The sequence below is a fragment of the Orycteropus afer genome, unplaced genomic scaffold, assembly GCF_000298275.1.
Source record: "Orycteropus afer afer isolate SDZICR_OR568_19922 unplaced genomic scaffold, OryAfe1.0 scaffold00285, whole genome shotgun sequence".
In the NCBI taxonomy this organism is placed as follows: Eukaryota; Metazoa; Chordata; class Mammalia; order Tubulidentata; family Orycteropodidae; genus Orycteropus; species Orycteropus afer.
In genome coordinates, this window is record NW_006921872.1 from 1349282 (window position 1) to 1365406 (window position 16125).

Here is a 16125-nt window from a genome sequence, read left to right on the forward strand (position 1 = left end):
ATGAACCACACAATCAAATGCTTTTGCATAGTCAATAAAACACAAGTAAACATCTTTCTGGTATTCTTTGCTTTCAGCCAAGATCCATCTGACATCAGCAGTGATATCCCTCATTCCACATCCTCTACTGAATCCACTTTGCATTTCTGGAAGTTCTCTATCAGTATACTGCTGCAACTATTTTTAAATTATCTTCAGCAAGATTGTACTTGGGTGTGATATTAATGATATTGTGATATCACTACAATATTTTCACATTCTGTAGAATCACCTTTCTTTGGAATAGGTACAAATATGGATCTCTTCCAGTCAGTTGTCCAGGTAGCTCTCTTCCAAATTTCTGGGCATAGACAAGTGAGTGCCTCCAGTGCAGAATTGGTTTGTTGAAACCTTACAATCGGTATTCTGTCAATTCCTGGAGCCTTGTTCTTCAACATATCCTTCAGTGCAGCTTCAACTTCTTCCTTCAATACCATTGGTTCTTGATCATATGCCACCTCCTAAAATGGATAAACATCAACCAGTTCCTTTTGGTACAGTGACTCTGTGTATTCTTTCCATCTTCTTTTGATGTTTCCTACATCATTCAATATTTTGCTCATAGAATCTTTCAGTATTGCAACTCGAGGCTTGAATTTTTTCCTCAGTTCTTTCAGCTTGAGAAATGCCAAGTGTGTTCTTCCCTTTTGGTTTTCTAACTTCAGGTCTATGCACATTTCATTATAATAATTGACTTGTCCTCTTGAGCTGCTCTTTGAAATCTTCTGTTTAGCTCTTTGATCCTGTTACTTCTTCCCTTTGCTTTAGCTACTCTCAGTTCAAGGGCAAGTTTCAGAGCTTCTTCTGATGTCCATTTTGGTCTTTTCTTCCTTTCCTGTCTTTTTAATGACCTTTTGCTTTCTTCATGATGTTCTTGATGTCAATCCACAGTTCCTTTGGATTTTGGTCATTGGTGTTCAGTGCATCAAATCTGTTCTTTAGATGGTCTCTAAATTCAGGAGGGATATAATCAAGGTTGTATTTTGGCTCTCGTGGACTTGTTTTAATTGTCTTCAGCTTCAACTTGAACTTGCATATGAGCAGTTGATGGTCTGTTCCGCAGTCAGCTCCTAGCTTTGTTTTGGCTGAAGATATTGAGCTGCTCCATTGCCTCTTGCTTCAGGTATAGTTGATGCGATTGCTGTGTACTCCATCTGGAGAAGTCCATGTGTATAGCAGCCATTTTTGTTGTTGAAAAAGGTATTTGCAATGAATAAGTCATTTGTCTTGCAAAATTCTGCCATGCGATCTCCAGCATTTTTTCTGTCACTAAAGCCGTATTTTCCAACTACTTACTGATGATTCTTCTTTGTTTCCAACTTTTGCATTCCAATCACCAGTGATAATCAACACGTCTTGATTGCATGTTTGGTCACTTTCAGACTGTAGAAGTTGGTAAAAATCTTCAATTTCCTCATCTTTGGCTTTGGTGATTGCTGCATAAATTCGAATAATAGTAGTATTAACTAGGCTCTTTGGAGGCACATGAATATTATCTTATCACTGGCAGCATTGTACTTCAGGATAGATCTTGAAACATTCTTTGTGATGATGAATGCCCCACCCACCATTTCTCTTCAATTGGTCATTGCTGGCATAGTAGATCATATGGTTGTCTGATTCAAAATGGCCAAACCCAGTCCATTTCAGCTCACTGATGCCTAGGATATCGATCTTTATGCATTTCATTTCATTTTTGACAACTTCCGATTTTCCTAGATGCATACCTCCTACTTTCCGTATTCCGATTATTAATAGATGTTTGCAGCAGTTTCTTCTTATTTTGAATCATGCCACACCAGCAAATGGTGGTCCTGAAAGCTTTACTCCATTCACATTCTTAAGGTCAGCTCTACTCTGAGGAGGCAGCTCTTACCCAGTCATATTTTGAGTGCCTTCCAACCTGAGGGGCTCATCTTCTGGCAGTAAATTGGACAATGTTTCAGGACTATTTATAAAGTTTTCCAGTAACACCTCAGAGAGAGTTTCACTGCTATTCATAAGGTTTTCACTGGCCAATTCTTTGAGCAGTGGATGGCTCCTTCCTTCGTCTGAGCCTGTCTTAGTCTGGAAGCTCTGCTGAAACCTGTCCACCATGGGTGACCCTGCTGGTTTTTGAAATGCCAGTAGCATAGCCTCCAGCCTCACAGCAACGCGCAAGCCACCACAACCACAGTATGATAAACTGGCAGACAATTGGTGGGAGCGCCTTATAGGGTGTGCTTAATGACAGTATTCATCATTATCATCCTTGTTTTAAATGGGAGACCCTTGTTTGGAAGGCAACATTTTGTAATTCCATTTAAAGGAGTGATAGAATTCTACCCATCTCACTTCCTACACTTCTCACAGAGAGGTGTTCACTGTAATTTGTTTACCCTCCTAGCTTCAGTCCAGCTGTTGAAAATCATCCCCAGGCTGAGGGTGAATCTGGTGCTTGGATTGGTTCCATTTTGTGAACCCAAGCTATCAGGGTCCTCACAGCATGTTTTCCTGATACTTCCTCTCTACTCTAGAGTCTTTCTAGATAGGAAACTTTAATGTATAACCCCTAGGCTGGCTTTTCCAAACAGCAGCAGGGTTGCAACTATTTTTTTTCTCAATAGCTGCTACTGTTCTTGGTGATTATTGACTTCATTTTACTTTGAAACATTTTAGAACAGTCCAGAGGAAGAAGTTGAATTAAAGAAGTTGAAAGATTTGGAGAAAGCTGTGGAGAAGATAGCTAACCAACTGGAAGAGCTGAGTAAAGATTTTGCTGGAATCCAGCAGGTAACTCTCCTTGCGGCATTTGACTTTCCATCTTCTGTAAGAACATTGGGGACTTTACATTCAGGGAGTATAATGTGTGGTTATGAAGGCAGGCTCTGTGTCAGACTCCCTGGCTTCAGATCTTGGCTTCACCCTTTCAAACTGTTACTTTGGGCAAGTTTGTCATTTATAAAAAAGAAATAATGGTCATACATTCCTCTTAGGGTTGTTGTATTTATTTATTTATTTTTAACATTTTACTGTGGTTTGAGTGAAAGTTTACAGAGCAAATTGGTTTACCATTCAACAATTCATATGTGTTTTGTTTTGTGACATTGACTGTAATCCCACAATGTAATAGTACTCTTTCCATTTTCTTCCTGTGTTTGCCTTTTCTATTCTTCTTTCCTATCCTTTTCCTGCCTTCTGAGCTTTGTCCCTGGGCAGATGCTGCGCTTTTGATGTCATATGGTTAACTGTTCGAAGGAGTGTGTACTTGCTTGGGATTTTTCACCTTATAGGTGCGTCTGTTGTTTGGCTGGAAGTTGAGCCACGGAGGTGAGGGCAATTCCAGGCTTGAACGGTGCTTAAGGGCCATAAGTCTTGAGATTCTACCAGTCTTTATCGGACCAGTAAGCCTGGTCTTTTTATTTTTTAACCCTGGTCTTTTTTATGATTAAGAGTTTTGTTCCACATTTTTCTCCTACTCTTATCTAGGACCTTCCATTGCACACCTTTTCAGTGCAGTTGGTAGATGGTAGACATATCTAACTCTTCTGGTCTCAGGGTCATGGAGGCTGAGGTTCACCTGGTCCATTATTCTTTGCAGTAATTAATTCCTTGAGTTTTTTATTTTCTTCACTCTTTGCTCCAAACATGGAGAGACCAATAGTTGCACCTTGTATGACCATCCACAAGCTTTTAAGACCCCAGTTGTTACAAGGATTTTAAAATGTAGCTTGGGCCTGACACACACTCTGAGTACTTTATAGGTGTTACTGTTAAAACCCAGGCAGCATCTACATATACTCGTAGGAGGGCACCTGCTGTGCTGGAATCATACATTGTCTGAAGTATGACAAGTGGCTTTTCTTAGTGGAGTCTGTTTTAGTGAGTTTAACAAAGAATGACACATTTTGTAGACTCATAGAAGGTCCAAGTTAAGCATGATCTTAATGTAAGGGGTAGTTATCCTTCTAAATTTCTTATATTGGAGATGGAGTACTGAAGCCTAGTGAGGATTAGGAATAGCTAAAGACCATATACATATTTTTCTCCCTCTTTTTACAACATTAATGGATGTATATATGTTTTAATCCCAAAAATGATACATATTGATTGTATACAAAAAGCAAACAAACTCACTGCCATCAAGTCAATTCCAACTCAAAGCAACCCACTTTGGGTTTCCAAGGCTGCAAATCTTTACGGAAGTATATTGCGCCATCTTCCTTCTGCAGAGTAGTTGGTGGCTTTGAAGCACTGACCTTCTGGTTAGCAGCCAAATGCCTCATCCACTATGCCACCAGAGCTCCTTTGTTGATTATGTAGATATTTTAAATACATAGGCACTAATATGGAAAATAAAAATTACCTGTAAGGCCTCAGCTCAAAGATAACCATTATTAAAGCTTAGAGCAAATTTTTCCATCTTAATGTGAGGTTTTTTTTTTTTTTAAAATATGCCTGATCTTACGTACACATTGTGATTGTTCTTTTTATTGGATAAAAATTTAACATTTTCCTTTATTATTAAAAATGATCATATTTTTCAAAGCTCGCATAATTGTGTTTCATCTATGAATGCGTTGTTTTTTACTTAATCAATTCCCTATTATTCATCACCTAATACCACTAGGGAGGTCTGATGGCATAGTGCCTAAGGCATTTGACTGCTAACCAGAAGGCTGTCAGTTCAGACTCATTTAGCCACTCCTTGGAAGGAAGATTAGACGATCTACTTTCATAGAGATACTGCCTCAGAAACTCAAGGAGGAGTCCGCTAAGAGTCAGAAAATGACTTGACAGCAGTGAGAATACCCACCAACCACATCACGGAAGGAAGATCAGGCAATCTCCTTCCGTAAAGACGTACTGCCTTGGAAACCCAGTAGGAGTCACTATGAGTAGGAATTGACTTGATGGCAGTGGGTTTGGTTTGGTTTAATGTTATAGGAGCTCTTCCATAAAGATTCACAGCCTTGGAAACCCACTGGGGGTCGCTATGAGTTGGAATTGACATAATGGCAGTGAGTTTGGTTTTTTGATTTGGTGGCATAGTGGTTAAAACATTAGGCTACTAGCCAATAAGTTGGTAGTTTAAACCCACCAGCCACTCGGCAGGAGAAAGATGAAACAGTGTGCTTCTATAGAGATTTATAGCCTTGGAAACCTTATGGGGCAATTCTACTCTGTCCTATGGGGTTACTATAAGTTGAAATCGACTTAATATTAATGGGTTTTGGGAATGTTGTTATTTTGCCATTATGTGTAATGCTTCTTTCAATGTCTGTTCTGGTTACCTAATGCTACTCTGACAAGAAATACCACAAATGGGATGGCTTAAACAAACAAGTTTACTCTTACAATTTGGAGGCTTTAAGTCCAAGTTCAAAGTGTCAGGCTCTAGGGGCTGGGTGAAAGCCCCTCAACCTTGGGGCCCAGCTCTGCCTCCTGCTCCCAGTCCACTGGAGCTAGAGGCATTTCTTCACGCAGATAGCTGCAGGCTGCCGAGGCTGAGAAGCCCCAAGGTTGACAAGTAAAAAGGCACAGTCCCGATGTTACCAAACCACAGAGCAGGCCATTAAGTCCATTGTATGTCCCAAGGTCGGCAAAACATAGCAGGCTGCTGAGCAACGACACAGCTACATACAGGGTCCAAGCATGCCATGGCTAGAGACCATTCTCAAAGCTTCTCCTTATATACAGGAAGCAGACCACATACCCAAAGGCAGCTACTCAGCTGCTCACAGTAGATTCCACCATGCAGTTGATTACCAGTCTCATCATGAGGAATAACTATATCCAGCGGCCCAGCCACTCAACCAGGCCCAGCAAAGTTGACACACAAACATAACTACCACAATGTCCTTAGGTCATAAATCTTTTTTGACCATTTCTGATTGTTTCTGTAAAAGTCTTAGAGTTAGAAATGCTGGGTAATGTTTAAAGTTTTTGCTGCATGTTGTCAAGTCTATTTCTATACCTCCAGGCTTTGATAAACATCCTCAAATATCCATGTTGTCTACCTCTTGTCACTAGCTAACTGGTCATTTGGCCAAGCAATGTGAATAAATAGCAAGGCTATTTTTATTTTTAAAATTTATTTGTTTTGTTATTGTTGAGAATATACATAGCAAAACATAACACCAATTCAACTATTTCTATGTATTCAGCAACATTGATCACATTCTTGAGATACACAATCATTCCTTCAGTCTTCCTTTTCTGAGTTGTTTCTCCCTCATGAACATAAACTCACTGCCCTCTAAGGTTCCTCTCTAATCTTTTGAATTGCTGTTATCAATTTGATCCCATGTAGATAATTCTTAAAAGGGCATAATGCTCAAGGTAGACCTTTTTTTGTAATTTTTGTTGTGATTTGGGTGGAAGTTGACAGAGCAGATTCATTTTTCATACAGCAATTCATACACATTTTGTTTTATTGACTGCAGTCCCCACAATATAGCAGCTCTCTTTCCACTTCCTCCCTGTAGTTACCACTTCCCTGTGTCCTTCTTTCCTATGCATTCCAGCCCCCGACCTATCTCCCTGTGGAACTACTGCCCTTCTGATCTCCCATGATTGATTGTTCTTTTTTTTTGTTTTTTTAATTATCATAACTTTATTATTTTATTAGCTAGTCTACTGTTTCACTGTATCTACTCATCTAATGGTAGGCATTTCAGTAGTTTTCAGTTTGGGGCTATTGGGGATGATGTTGCAATGAATTTTTTTTTTTTCTTTTAATTGTGCTTTGGGTACAGATTTACAGAGCAAAGTTTGTTTTACATTCAACAGTTCGTGTACATTTGATTTCACTCCCCAATTTCCATCCCTGACCATAACGCACTCTCCTCCCTTCCCTTCCCTGTGACCACCCCCTCCCTGTGCCCTTCTTAATTATGCACTCCTGTCTGTCCAGCTTTCCCTCCATGTGAATGCTGCCCCTCTGGTACCCCATGGCCAATTGCTCTAAGGGGTATATTTCCCTAGAGTAGTGGGTGCATCGCCCTGGGGTGGATGTTCTGCAAGTAAGTCTTTCTACTGTTGGGCTAAGAGCCAATCCTTGGGAGTAAGTCCAATCGTAGGCCCAAGTGGTATCCTGGGGCCATAGTCCTGAGGGCTCCACCAGACCTTACCTGACCAGTAGTACTGGTCATTTTTGTGTTTTTGAATTTTTTTCCACATTTTTCCTCCCACTCTAGAGATCTGGGATCTTCAGTTTGGATCCCTTCCCAAGTGGTTGGCATTGGTAGCTGGGCATCACCTAGTTCTTCTGGTCTGGAGATCCATCATATCCTCGGACTAATTGTTTCCAAATGACTTTGATTTTCTTCACTCTTCTTTGCTTCCAATGAGAGGAGACCAATAGTTGCATCTTAGATGGCACTCGAAAGCTTTTAAGACCCCAGTTGCTACTCACCAAAGTAGGTTGGAGAACAAGATTTTTATGTGCTATGTTGTGCCAATAGAGCTTGGTGTCCCCCACTACTATGGTCCTGAGTTGGCAGGCACAGTGATTCTCTCTCTCAAAGTATTTGTTGCCTCTTGAGAGGTTACTCCAACTCTGTCTTCTGATGCTTCTGTAATGCGTTTGGCTAATTTTATATCACTAGTATCTATGTATGATTATCTTCAGGTCAATCTCTCCTTGGTCTAGGGTACATTCCTATTTGTCAACCCCCAGCACGACCAACATGATGACATTGGGGAAAGGAGGGACATTGAAGCGTACACATAAGATAAAGACAATAGTGGCAAATATTAGTATATGCACAATACTACATTACCACTAACACCAAACACTGGCTACAGATAAATACATAGACAACTGAGATCAGGTGGGGGTCTGTGAAATAGGAATGATTGACTGTTCTGAGAAGTATATCTACCTGGTATAAATGTTTACCTTATATGCCTGTCTATTTGGCTGGAAGCCAGGGAGTGAGTTTAATTCCAGGCCTGAAGGGTTAACAGGCCATAGTCTTGGGGGTTTCACCAGGCTCTATCAGAAGGCAGATATGTTTTATTAGTTAAGCTAAGCCATTATTTGGTTTTAAGAAGACTTCAGGGAGTATTTTTGGTTCAAGGTTTAAAGATTATCTCAGGACAATAGCTTCTGGGGTTTATCTAGCTTCCATGGCTCCAGAAAATCTGGAGTCCATGAGAATTTGAAATTCTATGCTGCATTTTCCCCCTTTTGATCAGGATTCTGCTATAGAATCTTTTATCAAAATGTTCTATAATGGTAGCCAGACACCATCCAGATTTTATGGTCTAATGGCAAAAGAGGCAATTAGCCACACATTCCATACCCTCCTCCTATTCTGCCTCTCCTTCCTCTGTTGCTCCAGGCACATAGAGACCAGTTGTGCCTAGCACGGCTGCTATAGGGAAACAATTTGATAAGATAAGTGCTGCCATTTGTTAGTATTATATCTATTGATTATTTATTATTAATTATTGTGTCAGAAATTATGATTGTATATATTCTTCTCATTCTCAAAGTGACTCCAGAGAGGTGTGGATATCATAATCTCCATTTTACAAATGAGGACACTGAGGCACAGATAGGTTAAGTAACCTGCTCAAGGTCACAAGCCAATAAATAGCAGACAGGATTCAAACACAGGCTTGTCAGACTGTAAAGCCTGTTTTCCTAACACTGCATGTTTTGTGTGGGTAATCACTCATGACTGAGGGCTTTACTGGAGCCAGGCCTCAGAAGGCCTTTGCAGCCTCAGTGGGCTACGTGAGATAGAGAGGCCCGCAGGCTAGTACAGTGTTTGGGCTGGCCCATGTACTTTTTCCAAGAGATCAAGTGCTGGGTGTTGAGGTCTGGTATAGTCAAGGGAATGATGGACTTGGGATATGGCAGTTTCATCAGTTTCATGGCTTAGGGGTTTTGTCAGCCTAAGGGAACCCTTGTAGTAATGCATTAATCCTCCGCAGGGTTTTCTGGCCAAGAATTTGCAAGCTGAAGCTCTCTGCAAACTTGATAGGAGAGTGAAAGCAACAATCGAGCAGTTTATGAAGATCTTGGAAGAGATTGACACGCTGGTAAATAAATAGCATTTGAGAAGAATCTAGTTTTCAATGAATGTATTGCAGTCAGTCTCAGTCTTTCAGTAATGCACTCCTATGGCCTGAGAGAAATCATCAACCAGAGGATAATGAGCATTTACTGTGTGCTAGATACTGTGCTAGGTCCTGAGAGAATAGAAAACTTAAAAAATAAGACAGCCCCTGGTTTCTGGACACTCATATCCCCACCAACGTAGAGCTTTTCCCGTTTATATTTATGTGTGTTAATAACATCTGTAATCCTCATGAAGTTCAGACTCGTGGGTTCAGGCTTATCTTGGGATCAAAGAAACACAGAGCTTCACTTTTCCTGATATTCATATGACTATGAGGCTCTGGTGGCATAGTGGTTCTCAAAGCATTCAGCTGCTTACCAAAAGGTCAGTGGTTTGAACCCACCAGCTGTTCTGCAGGAGAAAGATGAGGCAGTCTACTTCCATAAAGATTTACAGCCTTGAAACCCTATGGACTGGTTCTACTCTGTCCTATAGGGTTGCTATCGGTCAGAATTGACTTGATAGTAGTGGGTTTGGGTTTGGGTACTCTACTGAGCTCATCACTTGCATAGAATCAGTTAGACCCAATCTTGTGAGGCTGTTGAAAAACGCTGGTGCCATCTTCCACTTCATAGATGATAGCAATAGTCTCTACCCTGAGGCTTCATTGTTGAGGGTGAACTTCGTGCTTGAGATTCTGTGGGGGGTAAAGAACAAACATAAAGTACATTATTGCCATAGTGAGCTCATGGTTGTGCCAAGGCATAGTATCCATACACGGAAAACAACAAACAACAAAGCCTATGTTACAGGTCAGTTTCTAAGGCTCAGACACTGAGAGCAAAGGGAGGTTTTATAGTGACTAGAGCCATAGGAAGAGCTATTGCCGGACGCTGACCTGGACAATGCTTCCTGAAAATGTACTCATTCACTCGGTGACCTGTTTGGTGCACTGTGAATGTTTCTGATATTTTCTTATGTCATTTTCACTGACAATTGTTTATGTGTCAACTTATTCCTCCATAGATTCTACCAGAAAATTTCAAAGACAGTAGACTTAAAAGGAAAGGCTTGGTGACAAAAGTTCAGGTGAGTTGTGTGGCAGAGCAGTACAAAGTGTGATATGTTGGAGTTTGTGTGTGTGTGCGTGCACATCTACACTACCCCTAACTTGAACAGATAAGTGTAGGCTTATATGTTCAAGTTAGGGGCAGTGTAGATGTGCCATGTATGATATGGACTTTTTTTTGATGATGGTTTATTTCTCATCATGAACCTAAAAACATCAGAGAAGAGCCTCTTTCATGTCCCTATAGTTATATTTGAATTGAAACAATTTAGGGAGGAAGATCACTGGAGAATAGGTAGTACTGATACATTCCACAATTCCAGGAGGCACCATTTACATACAATACAATGTGTACAGTGCTCTCTGAAATTATGCAGTTGCAGTGGCCCTGAGGCAGGCCTTCCTGTTCTCACCATGTTTTGGGGGAATATTGGCCTCAATATTGTCAGAGCCTTGGTCTGTTCCCCTCTACCTCCCTCACTTTCCCTTGAAGCCAGGCCAGTGCTCATCTCCATCCCTGCTCTGCCTGTTTTGAACCAGTCACCAACAGATTCCCAAGAATGGCTGAGCATAGAGCCTTGTGTGTGCAGTGGTTGGCTAACCGTGGATGGATCCTCACCACCCCTACATTTGTATTTTTAGGCATTCCTAACTGAGTGTGACACAGTGGAGCAGAGCATCGGCCAGGAGACAGAACGGCTGCAGTCCACGAACTTGGCTCTGGCAGAGTGAGGTGAGGCAGAGGAGGCCTGTGTCACCTGAAAAACAGCACCCTCAGCTCTGCCATCTCTGGGCTAAAAGTTACCTCATGTCTTCCAGGCTACTAGGGACAACTAGCCAACTGCCAATTTTCTTACTCCTGTTCTCAATGAAAACACATTGTCTTTGCGGACTTAAGCCGAGCTTCTGTGTCTTCCTATTCTGTGTCTATGGGCTTTGCTGTCCAAGAGCCCAACTTGTCCAGAGATGACTTCCCTTGCCCATATTTTCTAGTTCTTTTGACCTTTGGGTGCTCTCTTTGGGCTGATGGAAACTCTTGTTTGCCCTGAGATAGTTCATGTTTGTAGGCTATCTGGTTTTCAGGTACATAGAACTTTTTGCCCTTGTGATCCCATAGTCCATAAATGTACAACCCAAATCACCGGGAGATGCTTCCAGTCAGGAATGTTGGGAATGGCCCAGAACAGGTGTTTGGCACACATGTAGTTCAAATATCTCTCTTATGACCTAATTCCCAAACAGTTGGCTAGGTTGGTTCACAAACCCAGTCCTCAACACCCTGTGACCCTGGGTGAGGCCTGTGGTTGATGGATGGACCTCTTTGTCCCCAAGTAAATCTCCAGAAGGTTAGAACTCCATTTTGATTTAGTCTTTGCTTGAAGCCAGGCCAGAACCACAGTATATGAAGGGCAGAGAGGGGAGCCAGAGCAGTTAAAGCAGATAGATGGTGAAGCTAACCATAAACTGCTCAGAAATGACGTGTACTTCTTTCAAAGGCATTTCTGTTAACATCTGCACCCTTCTGAAGTCTGTATTTCCTTCAGGGCTGTTCCTGTCCATTTTGTGACCTTTTTTTCTGTTGTTATTAATAAAGACTTTTGAACATTAGCAAACAGAAGAGTGTTTAAACTTTTTTTTTTCTTGATGAAGTATAAGAAAGAAAACCCTTCCATGGTTCTAGTTGGAATTTATGTTTAATAAAGTCCTGAGTGGTCTTAGGTGCTAGAACTCTGGTCTGTTGTCATAATCCCATTCATTGTTTAGCATGGTGCCCAGGAGATAGGCTCCTGACTGGCTACTCTGAGGCAGACATTATTTGGTGGAGAGGTATTCAGTGAAGTCCCAGGTATTTAGGACTAGACTCTGAGACCTAACACATGGTGCTAGGGATGGACAAGTGGACAAGGCTCAGGGCCCAGCCCAGGCCAGCCCAGCCCAGCCCAAATTTAATCAGAATGGTTCAGTATTTTTCTGTGGGAGCTGACCCTGAAACCTGGACTAGATGGAGCCCAGCTACCACTGCTGGCTGTACAGAAAGGGATCACATTAGGAGGTCCTGGATAGAGTGGGAGAAAAGTATGCAACAAAACTCAAAATCATCAAGACCAGGCTTATTGGTCTGAGAGATTGTTGAAACCTCTGAGACTATGGTCCTTGGACATAATTTAAGCCTGGAACCAATCTCACCCTGTGACTCAGCTTTCAGCCAAACAATAGGCCAATAAGGTGAATAACAACACCAGAAACATATGGACTTCGTAGAACTACCAGCCATATAAGATCAAAAGCGCAGCATTTATTTGCCCAGAATAAAGCTCAGAAGGCAGGAAGGGATAGGAAAGAAAGACAATGGAATCAGTAAACACAAGGAAGTAGTGGGAAGAGTGCTGTGACATTGTTGGTATTGCATTCAATGTCATGAATCAAAATATATATGAATTGTTGAATGGAAAACCAATTTGTTCTGTAAACGTTCATCCAAATCACAATAAAAAGTTGAGAAAAAAATCTGGAAGCTGGATCTTGATGATGCCTTATTTTTCCGAGTCTCACAAGCTTTCTGCTTTTAACAGGGTGTGGTGTCTTACCAATTTTCTATCACTCATTTTAGTGGAAAATATTTTAATTTTCCTTCTCTGACAAGTTTCTGCCTTACACAGGTTCAGACTTTCACAGGTTTTACTGTAGTAGCTGTGTAGCCTTGGGCTACAACATTTAATGAGAAGTTGCTATGTGCCAGACACTGTTCTAAGTTCTTTATATTATTAGTCCTTTAATCTATATACAACATAGGAGGCAGGCAGATTGGTGTATAGTAGGTACTCAGTAAATATTGAGAGAATGAATAAATGTTGAATGCACTATCAACAGTGAAATTGATATAGTCATAGATGCACTTAGCCACTAACACTCTTATCAGTGTTGGAATTTACAGCATCCATGGCCATTGTGGTGTTTAAAGGTTGAAAGAAGAGGTCCTAAAGACATGAACTGGTAGGCCGATGTGCAGGGTGGTGACAGGCCTGGCACACAGGGCCCACCACAAAATTGTTCATCACAGGGCATCTCTGCCTGTGAACAGAGAACACCCCTTCTCAGCTGTTCACTTTCCTGGGACATGATCAGTTCTACTGCAAGTGAATGAAGAGGGTCTGTTATCCTACAAACTGATCCTTCAGCCTCACAGAGCTGGAAAAATTTCTCACAATGTCTAGTTAGTCAACGATTTCTACTTACCCTTCAAGGCACAGCTTAAACATTACCTACAAGAAGTTCTCCTTCTGTAGTAGTCAGGGCTCTTAGTTGAAAGTCCCAGAAAACTAATTTCACAGAGATTGGGCAAAATAGAACATTTAGTGACAGGATACTGTTTATCCCACATAACTTTGGGAAGGTCAAGGGAAGCTGGGCTTCAGGAACTCAAACTACCTGGAATAATTCTCCGTATCTTTTCTTTGTATGTCAGCATCATTCCCTCAGTCTTGCTTTACAGAGTAGGAAACATGGCTGCCAGTAGTCCCCAGTCACACATCTTACAGCTTTACTGACTGAGAGGAACTGCCTCTATTTCCTCATTTCTAATTTGAAAACCCTAAGGGAGAATATTTTGGTTAATCAGTAGTGACCAGAGAAGCAGGGTCACACGTAATTAGGTATCAGGGTGGTTCTTAGAAATGGGCCACAGTTTCTACATCTGTAAAATGTGGAATTAGGTATTTTCCCGTGTGGTCCCTGGCAGGTTGTTCAGGCTTAAGCTCTGTGATTCCTCAGAGTAGGAGTGGAAGACTGGGAAGGACAGGTCACTAAGCTGTGCCACTTGGTATAACAGGGGCTTCCCATTTAGGCCAGAGATACTTAGAGGTCACTGCAGTGAATTACTTGATGTGGCCTTTCTAGCCATTGTCTTCCATTTTTGTGATTTATTGTAAATCCTAATATTATCCATGCCTGTTTAGGGTAGTGTGGTAGCTAAGGTCCTGTGTCAATTTGGCTGGGCAGCTGGTAGTAGTTATTCCCTATAATAACGCAGTCAACTGGTGGAATTTGCCATGAGCAACTGAATAAGCTGTTTTTAAACTCCTGAGTGTCATCCACTGTTGAAGCAGTACGAAGTAACCAAAACAGGGAAGGTGTATCTTGAGTCCTGCCTTGCTGAAGGGGGTAACTCAAATCACCACGCTTAGCTTCCTTGAGGGTATACATAGGAATCTTCTGGGAAGATTCGCTCTGCCTTTTGCTCCAGTTCAACGTTTTGGCTCATCATCATCTCACCCCTGGATTTGGGACAGCAGCCATCATCTGATCTCCTGTTTTAGGTTCATCAAACCTCGAGAATTGGGAGGATCCTCCAGACTTACTTACAGACTTGGGACTTGCCAGCCTGCCAGCCTCCCAGCCTCCACCACCACTATGTGAGATGATCCCTTGGGTGTCTGTGAGTTGTGTGAGACATTATAGCAAAATATAGAACCCTAAGGCAGGAGTAAGATTACTGAGAGGAGGAGGAGTTAATGTTTGAAATGATGGAGTGGCATGGTTCTTTGGTCATTTGTTGTTGTGGCTGTTGTTATGTGCCGTCAAGTTGGACCTGACTCATAGTGACCCCTCCTTGGGTTTCCGAGGCAGTGTCACTACGGAAGTAGATTGCCCCATCTTCCTTCTGAGGAGTGGCTGGTGGGTTTGAACTGCCAGCCTTCTGGTTAGCAGTCAAGTGCTTTAGGCACTATGTGGCCTTGTGCTGATATTTCTGAGAGAAATTGTTCAAGCAGTCACCAAAATCTACTTTCCTCCTTCTACAATAAATTAACTCCTGAGTTTTAGCTTAGCTCATGGCCAACCAGACAAAAACTGCATTTTCCATTCTTGCTTTAGTCATGGCCAAGGGACTGCATTTTAGCCAATGGGATGTAAACTGTGTGTATATACCTTATGGCAAGCATCTTCAGAACCAGGTGATATGTCCTTTGTTCTACCTCTATGTGGTTTGGAATGTAGTACACATTATAACGGAGCAGTTTTCTTGCTTGAGGTGGAAACTGATGAGGATGGCAGAGTAACAATATAGGTCAATGTGGGGAGAAATTAACTTCTGTTTAACCAGCTGTTGTCAGTCAACTCTGACTCATAGCAACAACATGTGTGTCAGAATAGAACTGTGCTCCATAGCGTTTTTAATGGCTGATTTTTTGGAAATAGATTGCCATACCTTTCTTCCAAAGTTTATTTGGGTGGACTTGAACTTCTACCCTTTCAGTTAGTAAACTCAACAACTCACTGCCGTTGAGTCAGAGCTGACTCACAGCTACCCCTCCTTGGGCTTCTGAGGCAGCATCTCTACGGAAGTAGATTGCCCAATCTTCCTTCTGAGGAGTGGCTGGTGGGTTTGAACTGCCAGCCTTCTGGTTAGCAGTTAAATGCCTTACACATTACATCACCAGACCTCCCTTTCAGTTAGTAGTGAGCTCATTAACAGTGTGCACCACCTAAGAACGACTCTGTCTGTTTAAATCACTTTTATTTTGGGTTCTCTGTCTCTTACAGCCAAACTTAGTCCTATGTCATTCATATGCAGGACTTGTAGATGACCTCCCAGTCCCTGCCACTTGTGAATTTAGCAGTAGCAATTCCTGCCCAGTGTTGCCATTTCAGTGGTCCAGGTTGTATTGGTTCCTGCCTTTCCTCTCCCCACTTTCCCCTCAGACCTGTGTGTGTGTGTGTGATTTACCACAGGACATTCTCTGCTCTTTCTGTTCACCCCAGAGCATGAATCAGTCCAGATAAAACATTGCACCTGACCAGACCTTTCTTCACACCCATGTCCCCTGACACCATTATCACAATGCTACTCCTATAGACTTTGGCCAAAAAAGAGCATATTTAACATCTATCTCAGGCTGGGGTCTCTGCCTGTGGTGGGATTTATTAAGGCTGTGTGTCACTGTGGGTCACTACGTGAGCTAAGCA

The 16125-nt window shown here is 41.9% G+C and overlaps 1 protein-coding gene across 1 annotated transcript in view; it reads left to right on the top strand.

Annotated features, from left to right (window-relative positions):
* The window catches only part of BAG1 (BAG cochaperone 1), a 20918-nt gene extending 10025 nt beyond the window's left edge, over positions 1 to 10893 (top strand). The window contains exons 5-8 of the mRNA XM_007950703.1: positions 2698 to 2811; positions 8965 to 9072; positions 10119 to 10181; positions 10804 to 10893. Coding sequence (XP_007948894.1) covers positions 2698 to 2811; positions 8965 to 9072; positions 10119 to 10181; positions 10804 to 10893 — 375 coding nt within the window. The remainder of the gene's footprint in view (positions 1 to 2697; positions 2812 to 8964; positions 9073 to 10118; positions 10182 to 10803) is intronic.
* Positions 10894 to 16125: the final 5232 nt, after the last annotated feature.